The sequence below is a fragment of the Buteo buteo genome, chromosome 3 (genome assembly GCF_964188355.1).
Source record: "Buteo buteo chromosome 3, bButBut1.hap1.1, whole genome shotgun sequence".
In the NCBI taxonomy this organism is placed as follows: domain Eukaryota; kingdom Metazoa; phylum Chordata; class Aves; order Accipitriformes; family Accipitridae; genus Buteo; species Buteo buteo.
In genome coordinates, this window is record NC_134173.1 from 10,880,692 (window position 1) to 10,897,499 (window position 16,808).

Here is a 16,808-nt window from a genome sequence, read left to right on the forward strand (position 1 = left end):
TTTACATACATGGAAGCCCACAGTGAACCTTAGGTGCAGTCAACAATTTCTATTTTTTTTTAACGACTGATCAAAACCCTAAACCAGGACAGAAGAAAAGCATACACACTCCAGAAACAGGACCGTGTAACCCTCCAACTCCCTCAACTTTCTTTTTCTTAAAATAAGGTCTCCCCTGCTGATGGTGTATGTAGATACTGAGTAAGAAACAAAAACGCCATTACTGCGTGATAATTTTAATGATTCAAAGCAGCATCTTTCAGTCTGTGGCTCCTAATTGACTGATTTTTAAGTGTAGATACACAAGGACAACACAGCAGCATGAAGCAGCCACAACATCCAGGGAAGTCTGATCTTTATATCCTTTGATTTACAGGTATAAGGGACAACTGCCAATATAGCTATTATGGAGTTTGTTTCTGGGTTCCCAAGCTCTCTGCACTCTAAGGACTCCTCCCACACTCCCTCCTTCAATCCTTAAGCAGATTCTGGGGCCATAACACTAATGAAGAGACTTTCAAGCCCCTGCGGCCATATCCACATGGAAGACAAAGATCTTCAATGGTAGAGACAACTGAGCCAGGTAAACTACTAATGAGAATTTCCAACACACGCATTTTTTTCCCATGGCATTCATTCACTGGTGCAACTGTGTAGTCTACCTTGAAAAATCACACTCAGCCTCCCAAGAATTACTGATGGATCACAATCATAAAAGCTATAAAGACTTGCTATGTTGAATTACAATTGCAGTCTAAGCATGGTCTTTCAAAATGGATCGTGTGAAAAAATGCTGTGTGAAGGTGTCAGTGGGAAGTAGGAGGAAAGACTAAAGACCCTACCTGAAAACTTCAAAATTTACTTTTACTCAAAATACTCAGAGAATGTGCAACTTAAAAGTTAAATGGAGTTTGGATCTCTTCTTTAAGTGCACAACTGAACATAATTTCTTCAGTAGTGGACTTCATCTGTTGATTTCACATGACTATTATCATATCTACAGAAACCTTTCCCCACCCCCTACTTCCAACCCAAAACCTTTCAGTGACGGAAACTCACAGCTACCAATATTGACCGTGGAGGGGCAAACATTTCAGTCACAAGGCCACAAGTGCCAGTCAGCAGGCGTACAGAAAGAAGAGAACAATGTCCTGCCCGCAATTAATGCCTATTAACATTCACGAGAAAGACACAGTGAGTAAAAGAACTGGAGGATGATGATATCTAAAGAAAAAAATGGAACCGGTGATGAAGCCAACAAATCCTTTGCACTAGGACAGAATTTAGGACCAAGTTAAGTGCTCCTGTCCTTACAAAACAATCTGCTCTTGCCTAAGCACCATTCGTCTTGCCTACGATTCTCCCTCCAGCCTTTGCCAACCGAACAAAGCATCTCTGGGTTCTGTGTGTCCACAGTGACACCAGCAGGAGAACAGAAATGCGAGGAAGGGCCTTCCTATAATTTCTCCTTTGGCCAACTCAACTCACTGCAAGATGTTGCTTTGCCTTATTCTAACTTCTTTCTTCCCCCTCTTCCCTTCCTTGAGGTAAAAAAAAAATAAAATAAATAAAAAAATCTCTTATTTGCCTGAAGAGCATTCATTGATTTCACCCAATTTCCAAACACTTCTTTCTAGAATCAGGCTCTGGTTGCTATGGAAGCTAAAATTCAAAACTCCACTTACAACACTCATGATGTTTTCCCCCAACAAGTACAAAAACAATTGTAATTATGTGAGCTCCCTTATCTTTACAAATAATAAACTGCATATGATGTTTTGAATTGATCTAAACAGCTAAGGGGAAAAAAAAAAAATCCTAATCCATGTTCAACATTTTCTCCTCCACACAAAGTACAACACCATAGAACTTAAAGGAGAACTTTTCAGCCTTGAGCATAAAATTAATAAAAATGAGTGTTACAATATACAAAGAGCATTATAACTTTATAGTTTCTTGTCAGGCACTTAAACTTTAACGCCACACAAATCGAAAGTAAATGTAAAAGTTAGAATGGTTGAGCTAAAGTGCCTTTTGCTGTAAATGTGTAAAAGCATAAATGGAAGGCCCATTAACTCAATCTTATGCCAAGAACTATAAATAACATTCCAAATGCTGAAGAGGCTTTTTTTTTTCCTCCCTTCTATAAGACTCTCCAAAATTCACAGGACTTATTTAAGTGCATGACCCCTGCGTGAACGGTTGACCTGACTATTCCTGTCACAGTAATAGCCTAAAAGCTCCACTGGGAAGAATCTTGTGAATAAATCACTTTCATGTCTGCAGAAATTAAAAAAGTGATAAAGAATCTTCACCTTATTTCATATAATGGGGAAAGGGAGAAAAATACTAAAAATTCAGCACCATTTTCCTCCTCATTAACTTTTTTAATTTCAAAAAAGTAATTAGTAATGTGGTATTATTATTGTTCTTCATTATATTCCCACTGACTGAAGCATTTTCATGTTGTTTCAACCCAAGTTCAACCTTCACTTTCAAATTCTTCGGTAAGTTTAAATATAGCAAAATACAGGCAAGGTATCTTAGTCATAAACTTAAGTTGATCTGAACTGCCTCAGAACCATATTCTTAAATTCATCAGCTTCCATACAGTTGCCAAAGTTTCCCCACCTTGACTTTTTCCTGGACTAATACCTTTGCACATACTGTATGGATGACTCTTCCTTGCTTATTATATAGTAAGATCTAACAGAATTGAAGGTAGAAGTTTCTGAGCAAAAGCTCACTGAACACACAGGTCAGAATATTTACAGATCAATGACATCTATTTGAAGAACTGAGGTTTGACAGGCAACTTGTGGAAAGATTTCCTGTAAAGTTGCCTGTACTAATTCTTGGGTGTTCTCAATACATACAAGTTATCCAAACCAAACAGTTAAAGTGGAAATTCTGCACCAGGTTCAAAAGTGGTTACTGGGAAAAAAAATTCTGCAATGGAGTCTACAGAAAAGCAGCTTTCACTCCAGTGGAATACTTTAACTAGTGAGTACTTTTCTCCAGGGTATGAGACTTTTCAGGGTGCTTGAGAGATGCCTTTATTAAGGGCCTAAGGAGCAATTAATAAGTCTTCCCCTTCTAGAAAATAAAATGAGATGATAATAAAGAGTATATGCTCCTTCTGCCCACTGCAAACTCTAAAGCATTTTTCTTCATTCCAACTGGGCAAGTACCCAGATAATAAAGCACAAAGTTATAAGAAACTAATAATGAAAAGATAGCTTATGTACAATTATATTGAGAAGTACAAAAAAGTGTGGCACATTTGTAGTTAGCAACAGATGTCAGATTTAGTTTTTTCTGCAAGTGAGAGATGGTAACACATCTATCCACAGACCTTAAGTTGCTCATCCACGACCCTTGTGACTTCTCCAGCCATGGATTCAAGTGTCTCTTGGATTGGATTGGAGAGTGAACCGTTCGCTCCTGCCCAAGAAGCTCCACCAAGGTGATACAGATTTGGCAAGAGCTGTAAGACAGAATGAATATCTTCGGAAAGTAGGCTCATCACTACTTGTCTTCAAATCCGGACGAATAGGCAGAAATCCCTCTGCCAAATCAAAGTCTTTATAAATTAGAGTTATTTTGTCACTTTAAATATTACCTACAGCTGATCATCTGAACATATACTCTTTTGTGACACATTGTTATTTTAACTCCCCAAAAAGACAAAAGCAAGCACACCCTGAACTGCTCTCAGTATTACCAGTATGCTGGGAAAGGCTTACTGTTTTGGAGTTCTTAGCATCCCGCATAAGCCGTTCTGCAGATTTGACATCTTCCTGTACAGCATCCACACCACAGTTTCTTAAAGAGTTGAGATGATCTTGCACTTTTACACATATTCTGTCAATCATCTACTTGAACAAAAGAAATAGAAAACATAAAACATCAGAATGTTGGTCAAACAAACTGAATTCAGTCCAGATAGCAAATCAATAGTAGCATGATGAGATTTGTAGTGACAATATACCAATCTGGTAATGCATGATCAGAGCTTGGAGGTATATCAATGCTACTGCAAGAAAGCATTATATCTCAGAAAGACATACCTAAACATCGAAAAAATAAATAAAACTTTACCATTAAAAAAAACAAATGCTTTGGCATATTTCCCTCACAGTTACCTCCAGGATAATGCAAATAACCAAAAAGTTATCCAGTTCAAGTGTTGTTCTGTTTTTTCAAGCAAGTTTAATGCTGAAGATGTTGTCGATATATCTAACGCTTAGCTCTGAAGGTCCCTGAATTATTAAGAAGTTCAGACAGTAAAAGAAAGCTCTGTCACTATCCATTCAAACACCAACAGAGATTTCTCCTGTCTAAGCAAAATGCAATTGCACAGGCTTCTGAGGTATTATTTCAAAATGTAAATATTCCTAGTTGCACGTGAACTCTAACTACCAAAGGAGAAGTTTCCACCAGACCTTTCACAGTAGGATAAATTGAGCTTAATCTGTATCTGCAACACAATTCATTCAGTATGCTGCAAATACAGGGCAGGTGGTATATCTGTATCCTTACAAGACAAACCAATAAGAATGCCTGACATATAGTCAGTTTTGATTAAGATATACAGGGCAGGGAGATATAATAGCTGAAAGTCTTTATCAGCCCCCATCGCATTCATTAGAACAGGCTATTTGACGTTTTGAAGCAACATCTGAGTGCACGTGTCATCATCATAGAAAGTCTAGAGTTCTAACATCTTATATCATTAGCAACGAGAACTGAAATAATTTCACAGCATGCTCCTTTTCTGCTCCACATGACTCTTCCTCTTCAAAGGGTTTTGGGTTTTTTTTTGTATAAGTACAAAAAGCTAATTAATTATTAGACAGTGGAAAGTCTCATCGGGACATCTGGACTAAAAAAAAAAAAAAATACACTCTGGGAATAATAATGCAATTCCACCATACTAACTAGAGAATCTTTTCCAGCTCTCTCTCAAAACTGTTTTTAAAATCCATCCCTATTGCACACAATTTAATACAGAAATGAGTAATTTTGCTCTACTTTCAAAATAACAATAAATGACATTTACTGAAACCTGATGTGTGTGTGATTGTTGGAGGAAAGCACAACTAAAACCACCAAACTGTAAAAAGATCTAAACTTAATTCATATGGAGATTATTAACTTGAGTAAAAAAGGTGGCATTGGAACAGATAAATTACTAAAATAAAATGAAGTGATGCTGCTCTTGCAGTTTTTAGTGCCAGTACATCTCCACGTACCATTTTCTCTGTCGAGAGGTTAGAGGATAATTTCAGGCTCTAGTAATAAAACTCTGTCCCATTAAATGTTAATAACACAGGTAGAAAAAGGCCACTTTGAATTAAGATTCACCAAAAAAAATATGCAGAGAACAGAGAGAAATTTCATTGACTCAGCTGAAGAGCAAAACAGATATTCCTCTCCTGTTTGCTGGAGTCTCCCATTTGCATGGGAACACAACTGGTCCAACAAACACGGAAGTAAATTTAAAACAAAGGCTGTGACAAGTTTTATTCTGCTTACACCACCTTGCTTCAGTGGTGTACTGGAGCGGAAAACAGCCCTGAGGCGTACTGGCAAGAAGTGCACTAGAACAGAGAGAATGGTAAGCTACCACAGAAAACGCTTGTAGTCCTCTCAAGAGAAAGGAAAACAAAACAGAACTACACGTGGCATTTAGGAAACCTGGCAGTGGCTGACAAAACACAAAAGCTTCCCAGCTTCAAGCAACGTTTTGGGCTGTGTTAGACAGGAAGCCTTTTCAGCTGTCCAGACTACAAAGAGCACAAAAGACTTCTACCTTCCTTTGCTCCCTTCCTCTAAATAAAGCTTCCCATGATACCTACAGTTCTGAAGGTGTAAGGTAGATGACAACTTACTCTCTAAGGCTATTTGCTCTGGTGGTACCTAAGGGCACGTTTATATGGTTGCTCAGTACCAGCCAGAGAGACTGGAACTGACTCAGACACCAGAATTGGCACAGCCTTATGATGATGCTTGTCACACTGATGAGAGCCTGCTGAAAAGTCAGACTCCTGAGCACGGACGAACTATACCGTTCCTGGTTCCAACAGCAGTTCACTCAGAAATAGCTCGGGTCTTTCTCTACACAGTACTACTATACATAGGACCTCCCTCTCACAAAAGCTTTTTTTCCTTCCAAAAATATTATCATTCATCATTATTATTTCTTGGGAAATGAAGTATTATCCAAGAGCCACATCCTGCTTTAAGCTACTCTGACAGAACGAGAGCGAACTCTGTCCCCAAGCAGATTTTAGACACCAAGAAGTACCAGTAAATAACAAGTTCTCACCTGCTGAGTGGTACTAGTGACGATGCCTTGCTGCAGCCGGTACGCTTGCTCCTGTAGGTACTTTCTGGTCTCGTGATTACGAAGCAAGTAGTTTTCTATCTGAAAAACAAAGTCAGTTTAGGAAATTGATTCCACTCTCCACATTGTAATCTGCTTTCAATTTTGCTGCCATATCAGAAATAGGGAGTGACAGGAAAAACCGCCTAAGTATTTGTTTGTTATCTGCAAACCTTATTCTGTGTGTCTCAATGCTTAATAATCACAGTGGGCAATATTCATTCACTCACTGAACTAGTGAAACATCATTAAACAGTGTGCTTTTGCCACTGTTTTCTGAATTAGTCTTCTATTTTGAACAATTTAGTAAGTTACGCTGACAAGGGAGTAGAACCAGGTTTGAGAAATATTTAAAGGGACTCTGTCCATAAAGCGTTGCTGTAGAGACCATAAAGACACAAGATAGTAGATTCATTTCTTTTAGATGCATTTGGCCCACTGCAAAGACACATATTTAAATAGCAGTATGGTCTAAAGAGAAGATAAAATATCTAAAAGTGCCTAACTGACACAGGAGCCTCAGTTCAAAAGCTACTTAAGGCTAAGCAGTACGTAAGTACTCTTCAAAACAAGTGATTCCTACTCACAGCTGCTGGTCACAGCCTACCACAACTGTCACCAGCAGTAAACACCTACCATCAGCCAGAGCACATAGAATAACCCCCTAACCTGGCTCTATCAAATTTAGTCACATCCAAAAACCCTACTAGTAAACTGTTTAAGGTTCATCAAAGGTGATGGATCTGGTCCGAAAGGAAGAGAGTGGAAAAGGCTGGGTGGAGTGGCCAGCAGGTTGTGAGGCAGAGGCTAATAGAGATGGTCACCTCTAAATTTGCATCAGCAGCAAGAGCTGGAACAGTCTGACCATGCCCCACAGTAATGCAGGGTTTATCCAGTTTGCCCACACTGTGAGTAAAGCGTGCTGCAGAGATACCGGAGCTCAGGAGGCTGGCTGCTATGTCCATCTGGTGCTGGACCAAGGCCAGGAGCACTCTCGTTGTACTCAAGCTGTGGTGTGCTGAAGCTTACGGACTCTCCCGAGATGTCAGTCAGTCAGTTCAGGTGTCCCTGCACTGGGCACGACAGCTCAGTCCATGCGGGCAGGCATTCCTACGTGCATGGAATTAGCTGCGCTCACAGAACCACTCCTGAGACTATGACCTTTTTTTGGAGAGAACTTTGTGTTGTGTAAAGAAAGCCTGAACCACATGTGTTAAAACAAACTCAGGGCCAAACAGTTTTAACTTTGAAATGAAAAGAAAATGCTCTTTGTACATAATGCCTAATTAACACATAGAATTTAAATCCCCAGGGCCAGAAGCTTCATGATATTTTTTTCAGAGATGCATCTATCATTCTAGATATGAACCTATCCACAATTACATTAAACAAGATGCAAGAAATATGTCCATCCCCCATGACTCAGATTTTTTAAAGCAGAATTTAGATCATTTTCTTGCATCAAAGAAAAAGGCGCTAACTACCAGCACTTTTCCCTGTGAGAATCACTTTACCAAAAATTTCTTTACTAATAAGGATCATAAGAGATTTGCTTTTTAATCACAGTTATCTGTAAGAACTATTTATAAGGTTTTTATGACCTTACCCTGGCTGAAGGAAAACTACTGATTAAAGAGATGTGAACTGTGTGCTTTCTGATTGAGCAGGAGGCTCATTTTGAGCTCGCAGGATTTACTGTATTTAAGCTCAGCTGGGGGTTTTATAACTCATGCAAGTGGAACAGCTACAGATACTGTCAACACCTCTTCATCCAAAAGAACATGTTGGTACAGTTGTTTATTTAGGGCAATATAGTGTGTGAATTTTATATGTAGAGTATAAAACGCAGGCAGTAAATGTTTTTATCCTCCTCCAAATTAAAGAGCATCCTTTGTCTTCTACAATGCTGACTGCACTTTTTATGCCAAAATGAAAAACACATACCAGTAATTCTACACACATGGAAATACACACAAGAACATATGTAACAAACATGCCAGTTGCTAACTCTCCCTTTCATAATTATGCATACAGCAATACAAGGTCTAGCTTGCACTTACTTACTTACGACTTTCTGATACTACACCATTGCATTCCATCAGCCTTCACTCCAACCACTCTTTGAAAACACAGCCACTTAAAATTATTACTTTATTTCTAGTGGTTTTATTTCTGTATGTCAGTGGTATATGCTATACCTTTTGTAGTGCCTCTTCTGTTTTCTCAGGGTTTGTTTTCAGTGCTTGGGAAGCATCATTCATCGGTATAGGCATGAATCTCAAAGTATAATTCCTAAATAAAAATAAAAGATTTTTTTAAGAGTAAAAGTTAACCTAATTACTGTATCTCTTTATGAAGGATAAACTGGAAGGGAGAAATAAAATGCATCTAGCTTGTCCATGGAGGGTACTAAGAATGTATTTTTCACATTTGTAAGTGGACTAACTGGAGGCATGCATGCTCCTTTTTGCTGCTAATTCTTCTTTGCCACTAGACAGAGGTGGAGATTTTGAAAAGTAAAAAACGCAGTTAAGTGGCCAAGGCCCAGTGTCTGTCAATTAAAGGCCTAGCTGTCTTCTATACCTTTGCGCACAAGGTTGGATTACTTTTTCCTATATCAAAACAGAACAGGGAGTGTCAGTGCCTTCTGGCAATTCTAACAGATCTAAGTCTAAGTAGAAATATTCAGTAACAGATAGATAGCGACTAAGAGACCAAGTTTTTAAAATTTACTATTTAATAACGTCTTGTGTTTATAACAATTTGAAAACACTTGCTGAATTTTTAATAAAAGGTGACAAAACAAGCGTAGTATCTCCATATTCCTTTACGCAAACAATTGCTTCCTGCATTTTATTTGTTTGCAAAATATTTCCGTAGCTTTGTCCATCTGCTGTGATATGAGAATAAAGATAGGGTTTTGGTCTTGAGTCAAAATTGTGGTTAAACTCTGACAGCATAAATTGGCTAGCATGACATAGTTAAACCTAAAATGCCACATGCAGTGGTATGTCCACACACCTTCAGATTTGGCTAAATGAAAACAAAAAGAGCAGGAAGTTCTTAAAACCTGGAAAGGAAATTATTCTTCCTATTTTCAATTAGCCTTCATTTCCTGCAAACACCTCTTTGTCCTTCTTCAGGTGTCTGCAAACATCCCACTAACTGTCTGTTCCTATTCTATCCAGAGCTATATAAATATGGTTGGAACCCTCTATTTCTGAGCACTTTAAAGATGACAATTTCAACTGAGTCAAGTCCATTGACTTCAACGGACCCATCCTTCACTAAATGCACTAACTCCAACAGCAGACACCTTAACTACTGTGAAACTGCAAGGTTCTTTCACTTCTCTCACCAGTTGCTTAGCCACGTGAAACACCTCTCTCTGAAAGACAGCAGTCTTTTGAACTGCCAAACACACTGATTCCTCATTGATACCACCCAACATTTTACCTTAAATGATAACGGAAGACTTCTACGTTTCTTCCCCAACGTAAACATGGTGACGTGTAGCTGTCAGTAGCAGGCAGTTACGCACGTGGAATCAGCAAGGTCCCTGTCCTTCCACAGTGTCCAACTGCCTACTGCATCACAGCCAGAAAATTAACTTTTCTTTCTAGTTGTCTTGTCCTTCAAAAGAAGTACACAAACTTTATAGACCCTGTTATGTGTCCTCATGTAATACTAAACAGCAAATAACTGGCTGTCCACCAGCATGGGGAAAATTTCAAAATGTCAAAGACACCAAGCTCAAAGACAGATAATAATTATAGAATTTGCCAACTGCCTGACTACTACCTGGCAGGTGGGGTATTTATTTAGTTAAAAGGAAACAAAGGTAGATTTCCAAGGATCTCTGCAGCTGTTTGACATTTAATACATGCCATTCATTGAAATCTGTAATTGCCAGCTCTCATGCTAGTAATTATATGCTAAATTCAATTTAGTCAAAGACTTAGTGCACTCTCTCTTGCACACACAGAGGAAGAGGGGGAATGAAAGGCAAGGAGATTTCATGGACACATAATCACAGAGGCAGAACTTTAGAAGACCACTACCCTGAGGAAGGCTCTGTACTTGGTTTCCTTCCAGACAGGCAGCATTGTATTAGAATGCTACTTTATTTTCACCTAAGAATTAACCAGCTCTTAGGGGTAAAAAAACCAGGAATTTAAAGCTCGCTTTTCAACTTTGATCATCAGAGCAATATTTATCTTCACACTTCATTTTTCCCTGCTTCCTTTGAAGTCTAAAATATTCCTCCATTCTTCTTTTTATTAACACTCCACTTGTCTCTTGTAATGGAGTACATTTCTCTACCAACATAATAATCTAGTTATTTCATAACGCATTAATACTCTCAGGAAAATACCTATATTTAAAAGATGTTAAATTTCAGAGACATGCTCAGAGACTGGAAAGGATGTCTCAGAAAACCTCCTGTCTCTCCCTCTACTTACAGCATGTGTGACAACGGTCCTACATTTCATCACACGTTATTTCCCTTGTAGTAACTTCTGCTCCATTCATGACATACACCCTCTGCTGCAGAGTGATGATTTTACTGCCTATGTCTTTTTTAAAAAGAGAGTAAGATCATCTGTTTTGCAGGCTTGGGCATGTGAATATCATGTCACTGCTAAGGGAAAAATTCATAGCCCTCTAACAAAACCCAGCATTTCCCATCAGATTTTAGAACTTGAGCTATTTCTTCAGCCAATCTATACAGAAAAAACGTCTTTTAGAAATTAGTATGGGGCAATACCGTACAGTTCTATGACAGAGTGGGCTCCAAGCTGCAAAGCACACAAGCGCATTATTATTTTCGTATTAAAATTACAGAGATTCAAGTCCCTGTTTAATGGCCAGGCTGAACAGAATGCCCACTGTTCTCAAACGCTCTCCTGAACTGACATTTGTACCAGACTCTATAGCAGCATCTCACATCAGCTGGCTGGGACACCCTTGGGGCAACTCTGCCAACAGCCATGCTCCTGGAATTCCCTTGCAGGAACATTTTCACACAACTATAAACAGATGCAGAAAAGCTGGGAGGAAGGGAAAAAACAATCTTCAGATTATTCCAGCCTGTTTTAAAATCTGTTACAATCCCTCACAATTCTCCTCAGCCTCCTCATCATACTACAAAAGCCTAGCTTTCTTCTTTTTTGTGGTTTAGTATATGACTATTTTTCTTAAGAACAAAATCAAAACAACACACACAACACACATACCCCCAAGCATCTTCAGTATATTTCATTCCGTTTTGAACAACAATTCCTTCCTACAGAATATTGACCGTTTCGTGTATTTTTAGGAAACATATGGTGGAGGATGTTCTCAATATGTCTTCAAGATGGATTGTTTAAAGGTTAGTTGTTTTCAGCCAGTATTGACAGTCCCTCTCCTGCAAGTTTAAACCTTTGTTGCTTGTGGCTTAGTTTCTGATATTATCAATGGTTTTAACAATTTTAAAATGTTAGAGTAGACACAAAATGACCTCAGCTTCCAAGCTAAATAAATGAGATGTCACCTCAACAAAGTGCAGTGTCACAGAATTATCTGCAGCATTTCTTCTTTTTCTGCTTAGATGATTTGCTTTTGCTTTTGGATTTCCCCCTCCTTTCTATTTACTTATCCAAGCACTTCAGAACAGAAAAGAAGTTGATGCTAACCAGAAAATAAGCATACTTTCTTTTCTACCAGACTTTCTCATAAATGTACATCCTATTGCTCTCTAAAAGAGAAATGTCTGCAAGTTGACAAATAACCTTTGCAAATTATTATTCACTACTATCAGTGGAATCACTCCAAGATGATTTGCTTAATTATGCATCATTTATATAATTTTCCCCATCAGTGCAACTGAATTCATTTTGAAACCAAGTATATAAACTACAACAGTTTCATAAAACAAGTAACTTCATAAGGTCTAGCCTCGTGACCCCTCCAAGGGTTAAGATGCTCCCCTAAGTAGTTACAGTTTTGCAAGACATCTTGTCTAGAAACTAGCAATTGTACATTACCTTCACCTTCTAAAGAGAGCCTTTGTTCCTGTCTGAGGGATTTAATGACATGAAACAACTGCAACTGCTGCTTAATTTAAATCTGTAATTCTTCTCTCTTAAGAAAAGTAATAATAACATATAAAGAAATGAGATGGAGATGGAGAGAGATGAAAGTCATTTAGCATCTATCACTGGTAATAGCTGCAACTGTGAATAAGCTCAGGCAAGCAAAATGACCCAGACCTCAGCGATTACAATGAACAACTGCGGTTCCTGAGATCATCACTATTAGTTTCAACTTGCTGGGCTAAAGAAAAAAAAGTCAGACCACAAAGGCATGCTTCAGTAATTTTCTGTCATTATATACAGCTTCATTCACTGACTAGAATAGAATTTCTGCATGCTGTCAACACAAGAGAATAAAGAAAAGGGAAAATATTCCCAAATTCAGAATTTTAATGCTAACAGCAGAACTCAATGGCCTTAATGCTGATAGCAGAGTATGGATGAAAAAGCCACAGAGCCTTTTCCCATCCTTTTGAAGTAAGTGAAATCATAAATTTTCCTTTAGATTAAGCACCTCAATGCTTAAAATTGAGAACACTCAGCATCTTCAGATCATATTGACTGCAGTGAGAACTGCAGCTGCTCAGATCATTCAGGATGTAGGTCTTTGGCCCCTTCATCAGTCATTCAGTTGCTTGAGAACTTACTTTTCCAGTGCCACAGCTATATCCTGGAAGCCCTGCGCAGTGATGTTATTCTTGTCCCATATCACAGTTCTGAGGGGTGGAGGGGAAAGGAAAGAAAAAAAAGTTAAACGAGAACCACTGAATAAATCTATATTGAAATAACACAGCACTGTATGTTCAAAATTGTACAGTGGAAGGCAGCACTTTAAAAATCTGGTTTTAGTTATATGCTAAAACCTTGAAGTGACAGAAGTTAGGGACAAAGATACTACAAATTTCAGTTTCCCTTTCTTTAAAGGGGACTCTCTACTATATTTTCCATGATTAACATAAAAACATAACTTTAATACAAGTTAATAGAAAGATTTGGAGATAAAATTCCAGCTTTTTCCAGGAATAGTCTAAAAAAAAAATAAAGTTCAAATGTCTGCTTTGCAAGCCCACACTGAAAAACAAGAAAACTGCAGTAAGTGATCAATCTCTGTTCTACATAGGCTATATGGCTACAGTTATAAAAAAAGGTGTTTAAAATTCCATGCTGATTGTTGGTAAAAATTTGCAGGCTATTGTATATTCAATCCTGTACTAGCTTATCACACAGTTCCTATGATCCCACATGCAACATAACTAGGTGCCAATAGAAACCTTTAGGTTAGGTGCATAAATTGTAGCTCTTTTGAATATACAATAGTGATAAGAGTGATCAAGCCTTCCCCCTCCTCCCCCAATTTAGACCACTCAAGCAAACTGCCTGGCAATTTGCGAACACATGTTCACAGATCTCATTAGTAGTCAGAAGAGACAGTCAAGCAGATAAATCTTGCTTGTGCAAGAGCACTAGTTGTAGCTGTTCTTAAGAAAAAGGCAAAAAAAACCAAACAAAGATTTCTGGTGTTTAAAAAAAAAAAAAAAAAAAAAAAGACAGATGGCAGGGTTTCACAGGTATTGACACCCTTGTCCTGTTGGAGAATTATCCCTTTGTTTTTTAGATGGAAAGATGGAGGTAAGGGAGAGAGATTCTACACTCACTCTGCAAAGACCAGATATGCTTAGGGTCAAATCTTGGATATTTTTGTCATTGGAACGTGTGTTTATATTTCTACCTGGATGTGATTTTATAACATTTCAAGCAGAGCCAGTTACCATTGCATTATTCTGTCTGTAATCACACCACAGACTGTGGTGACATTATGTCAACTGTGACATTCGGTGTACTGTGAAACATTTCAGTTTGCCATCCTGAAATCCATCAAGGTACTGTGGTCATTTCATGTTAATACATTCAATAAACCTAAGCCACCTCTCCAGTGTTTTCTTGACATTTTCAATATTCAGTTTGGGCATAGGAATTCAAAGACCAGGATCCCTGCTTCTGAACAAAATAGCCAGGACTGTTCTGGGGAATTTCTTATCCTCCAGGGAACAAATGCTTCGAGACCAAGCACAAACTAGTCTCTTCACAGAGACAATACACTGAGGAAGGTTCATCTGCACAGTCTGACAAGAGGAGGAATGAGGATTAGCTTTCCTGATGATGGCGACACATTTAGAGGTCCCCATCCAGATTCATGCTGATTGAAGGTTTTACTGTTTGCTAATCACATGCTGGATAGAAAGAAAGTGATACTTTCAAGTCATCAGTGCCAGACACGTGCTAAAAAGCAGTGAAGTTGTCGGGCAGATGAAGTTGCAGAGAAGAGATGCCAAGGTCCATCAGCATCCTAGGCAGGGGAGAGGGGAAGGAGGGATGGTCCATGCTGCTACCCATTCTGAATTCCACATGCTCTTAGTTCTCCTACAGACTGCTACTCCAGAAGACAAAGAATAATTTAGTTTCCCACCCCAGTATTAGAATTTTCTCTGCACGGAAGGTCTCCAGTAGAAAAGAGAGAGCAGGACAGAAGAGTGGCTAAGCACTGGAACAGGGGTCCCACAGACACTGTGGAATCCCTGTACTTGGAGATCTTCAAAACCTGACTTGACAAGGCCCTGAGCAACCTCATATAGCTTTAAAGTTAGCCCTGCTTTGAGAAGGACATTGGATTAGATGACATCCAGAGCTCTAGAACAAGGTAGTTTTTCAAGGATTCTAGACATTTAGAGCTCTCTTGTTCCAACAAGAGGTTTTTCTGTTTAAATTTAGAAAATGTAATTTTCTCCAGTTCCAGTTATGGAATGTTTTTGCAGAGACAATTTGCTTCTTTTGTTTGTTTTTGTTCTGTTTTATGGGTTTTTTTAAGAAAAAAAGATGAGAGTCTTTCCAAATGGAGGCACTATAAAGTGGCTGTACCTAGAAGGGTTCTGAAGAGAAATAGCTTAAGAATAAGCCAACAATTTCAGTATTATTAAGCCATTCTATCTTTTACTGCAAATACATTTCCCTTACCTGAGCTTGGTGTTTATCTGCAGGGCTTTTGCCAGCATCTTTGCTCCCATATCTCCCATGGCATTTCCACTAATATCCACTTTCGTAAGAGAAGTATTGCTGCCCAAGGCATTAATAATGATGGTAACCTCTGTCTTCAGCTTGGAATCTGCGAGGGACAACGACTGCAGAGGCTGTGGAGCATAGAAAAGGCACTGATAACAGCAACTGATAGTGCACTCATTCCTCAAAGATCAACCAAAAGAAGTTACAAGTTCCCCAAACTTCTGGAGACAGCAGTAAGCATCAAACAGTTTTTTCTGTGTTTGCTGCAGATCCTACAACACATGATGAATTGGGACTCAACAACTTAGAGCACAGATGTCAAACATACACACGCACAGATTAAGCTGCAACACCCTGAAAAAAAGATTTTTAAGTGACAGTGCCTCTAATTTCCTGGGTCCTATTAAGTACAGAATACAGCGGGAACCTGAAGAGGCAACATAGCCACAACCTGCTTCGCAAGAAAACCTCGAGTGTCCAGTGGGTTTTGCTTAACCAGGATGCTTCCCTGTCAGTGAGAAATAAAAAATATTTAGCATTCCCCTCCTCTCCCTCAGACTGAGAGCTTTATCCAAGGACAAATTAGGAGCTGAGACATTTTTAAAACAACAAAAAATTCCTTTAAACTGTTTTATTATTACTACTTCCACTTTAGGAGTGATTTTGCATATCTGTTCCTTCAACTAAGGGCATGGACATTTTGGGGGAAAGAGACAGAAAACTGTAGCAGTTCTGAAATTAAAAACAGTAAGAAGAGTATCTATTAAAATGAGTAAGTCAATGGATATTATTCACAGTGGTGTTCTGACACCTGTGATTGCAGTATCTTTATGTAACTTTTTTTTTATATATATATATACACACACACATACACACACACACACACAATGTTAATCTGAAACTACTTTATTGGGCTCCGATAAGTCACACTCTAAGCTTTAAGAAAACCTCTTTTAAAAATGCCTGTATTGCCTCCATTCTCAGCGTCCCACCACTCAATGGCAGGAGCTCAAGAACTACAGTCTATCCATCACCACGCCTTGCAGAGGTATTACAGCTGCTAAAATTGTAATTTGTCTTTGCTGATGTATGAGAACTCCACAAAACATTTCCCTTGCTCAAGTGTGAGTTCATACAGAGGAACGTATTATCATTATACACCCACTTAGGCATGTATTGGAGGATAAATTTTAGGAGCCCAAAATCTCCAAATTGCCAGTATGGGAAAATCAACATCTCATAAGGATGAACCATGGCACACACATTAGATGCCTAAAGCTTATATT

The 16,808-nt window shown here is 38.6% G+C and overlaps 1 protein-coding gene across 4 annotated transcripts in view; it reads right to left on the reverse strand.

The window, feature by feature from the left end:
* The window catches only part of CARMIL1 (capping protein regulator and myosin 1 linker 1), a 196,353-nt gene that overhangs the window by 49,765 nt on the left and 129,780 nt on the right, over positions 1-16,808 (reverse strand). For all 4 annotated transcript variants that reach the window (XM_075022848.1, XM_075022847.1, XM_075022845.1 and 1 more), the window contains 6 exons: positions 15,478-15,650; positions 13,113-13,181; positions 8,587-8,680; positions 6,332-6,430; positions 3,747-3,875; positions 3,356-3,487 (listed from right to left, as the gene is read on the reverse strand). In XM_075022848.1, the coding sequence (XP_074878949.1) occupies positions 3,356-3,487; positions 3,747-3,875; positions 6,332-6,430; positions 8,587-8,680; positions 13,113-13,181; positions 15,478-15,650 (696 nt within the window). The remainder of the gene's footprint in view (positions 1-3,355; positions 3,488-3,746; positions 3,876-6,331; positions 6,431-8,586; positions 8,681-13,112; positions 13,182-15,477; positions 15,651-16,808) is intronic.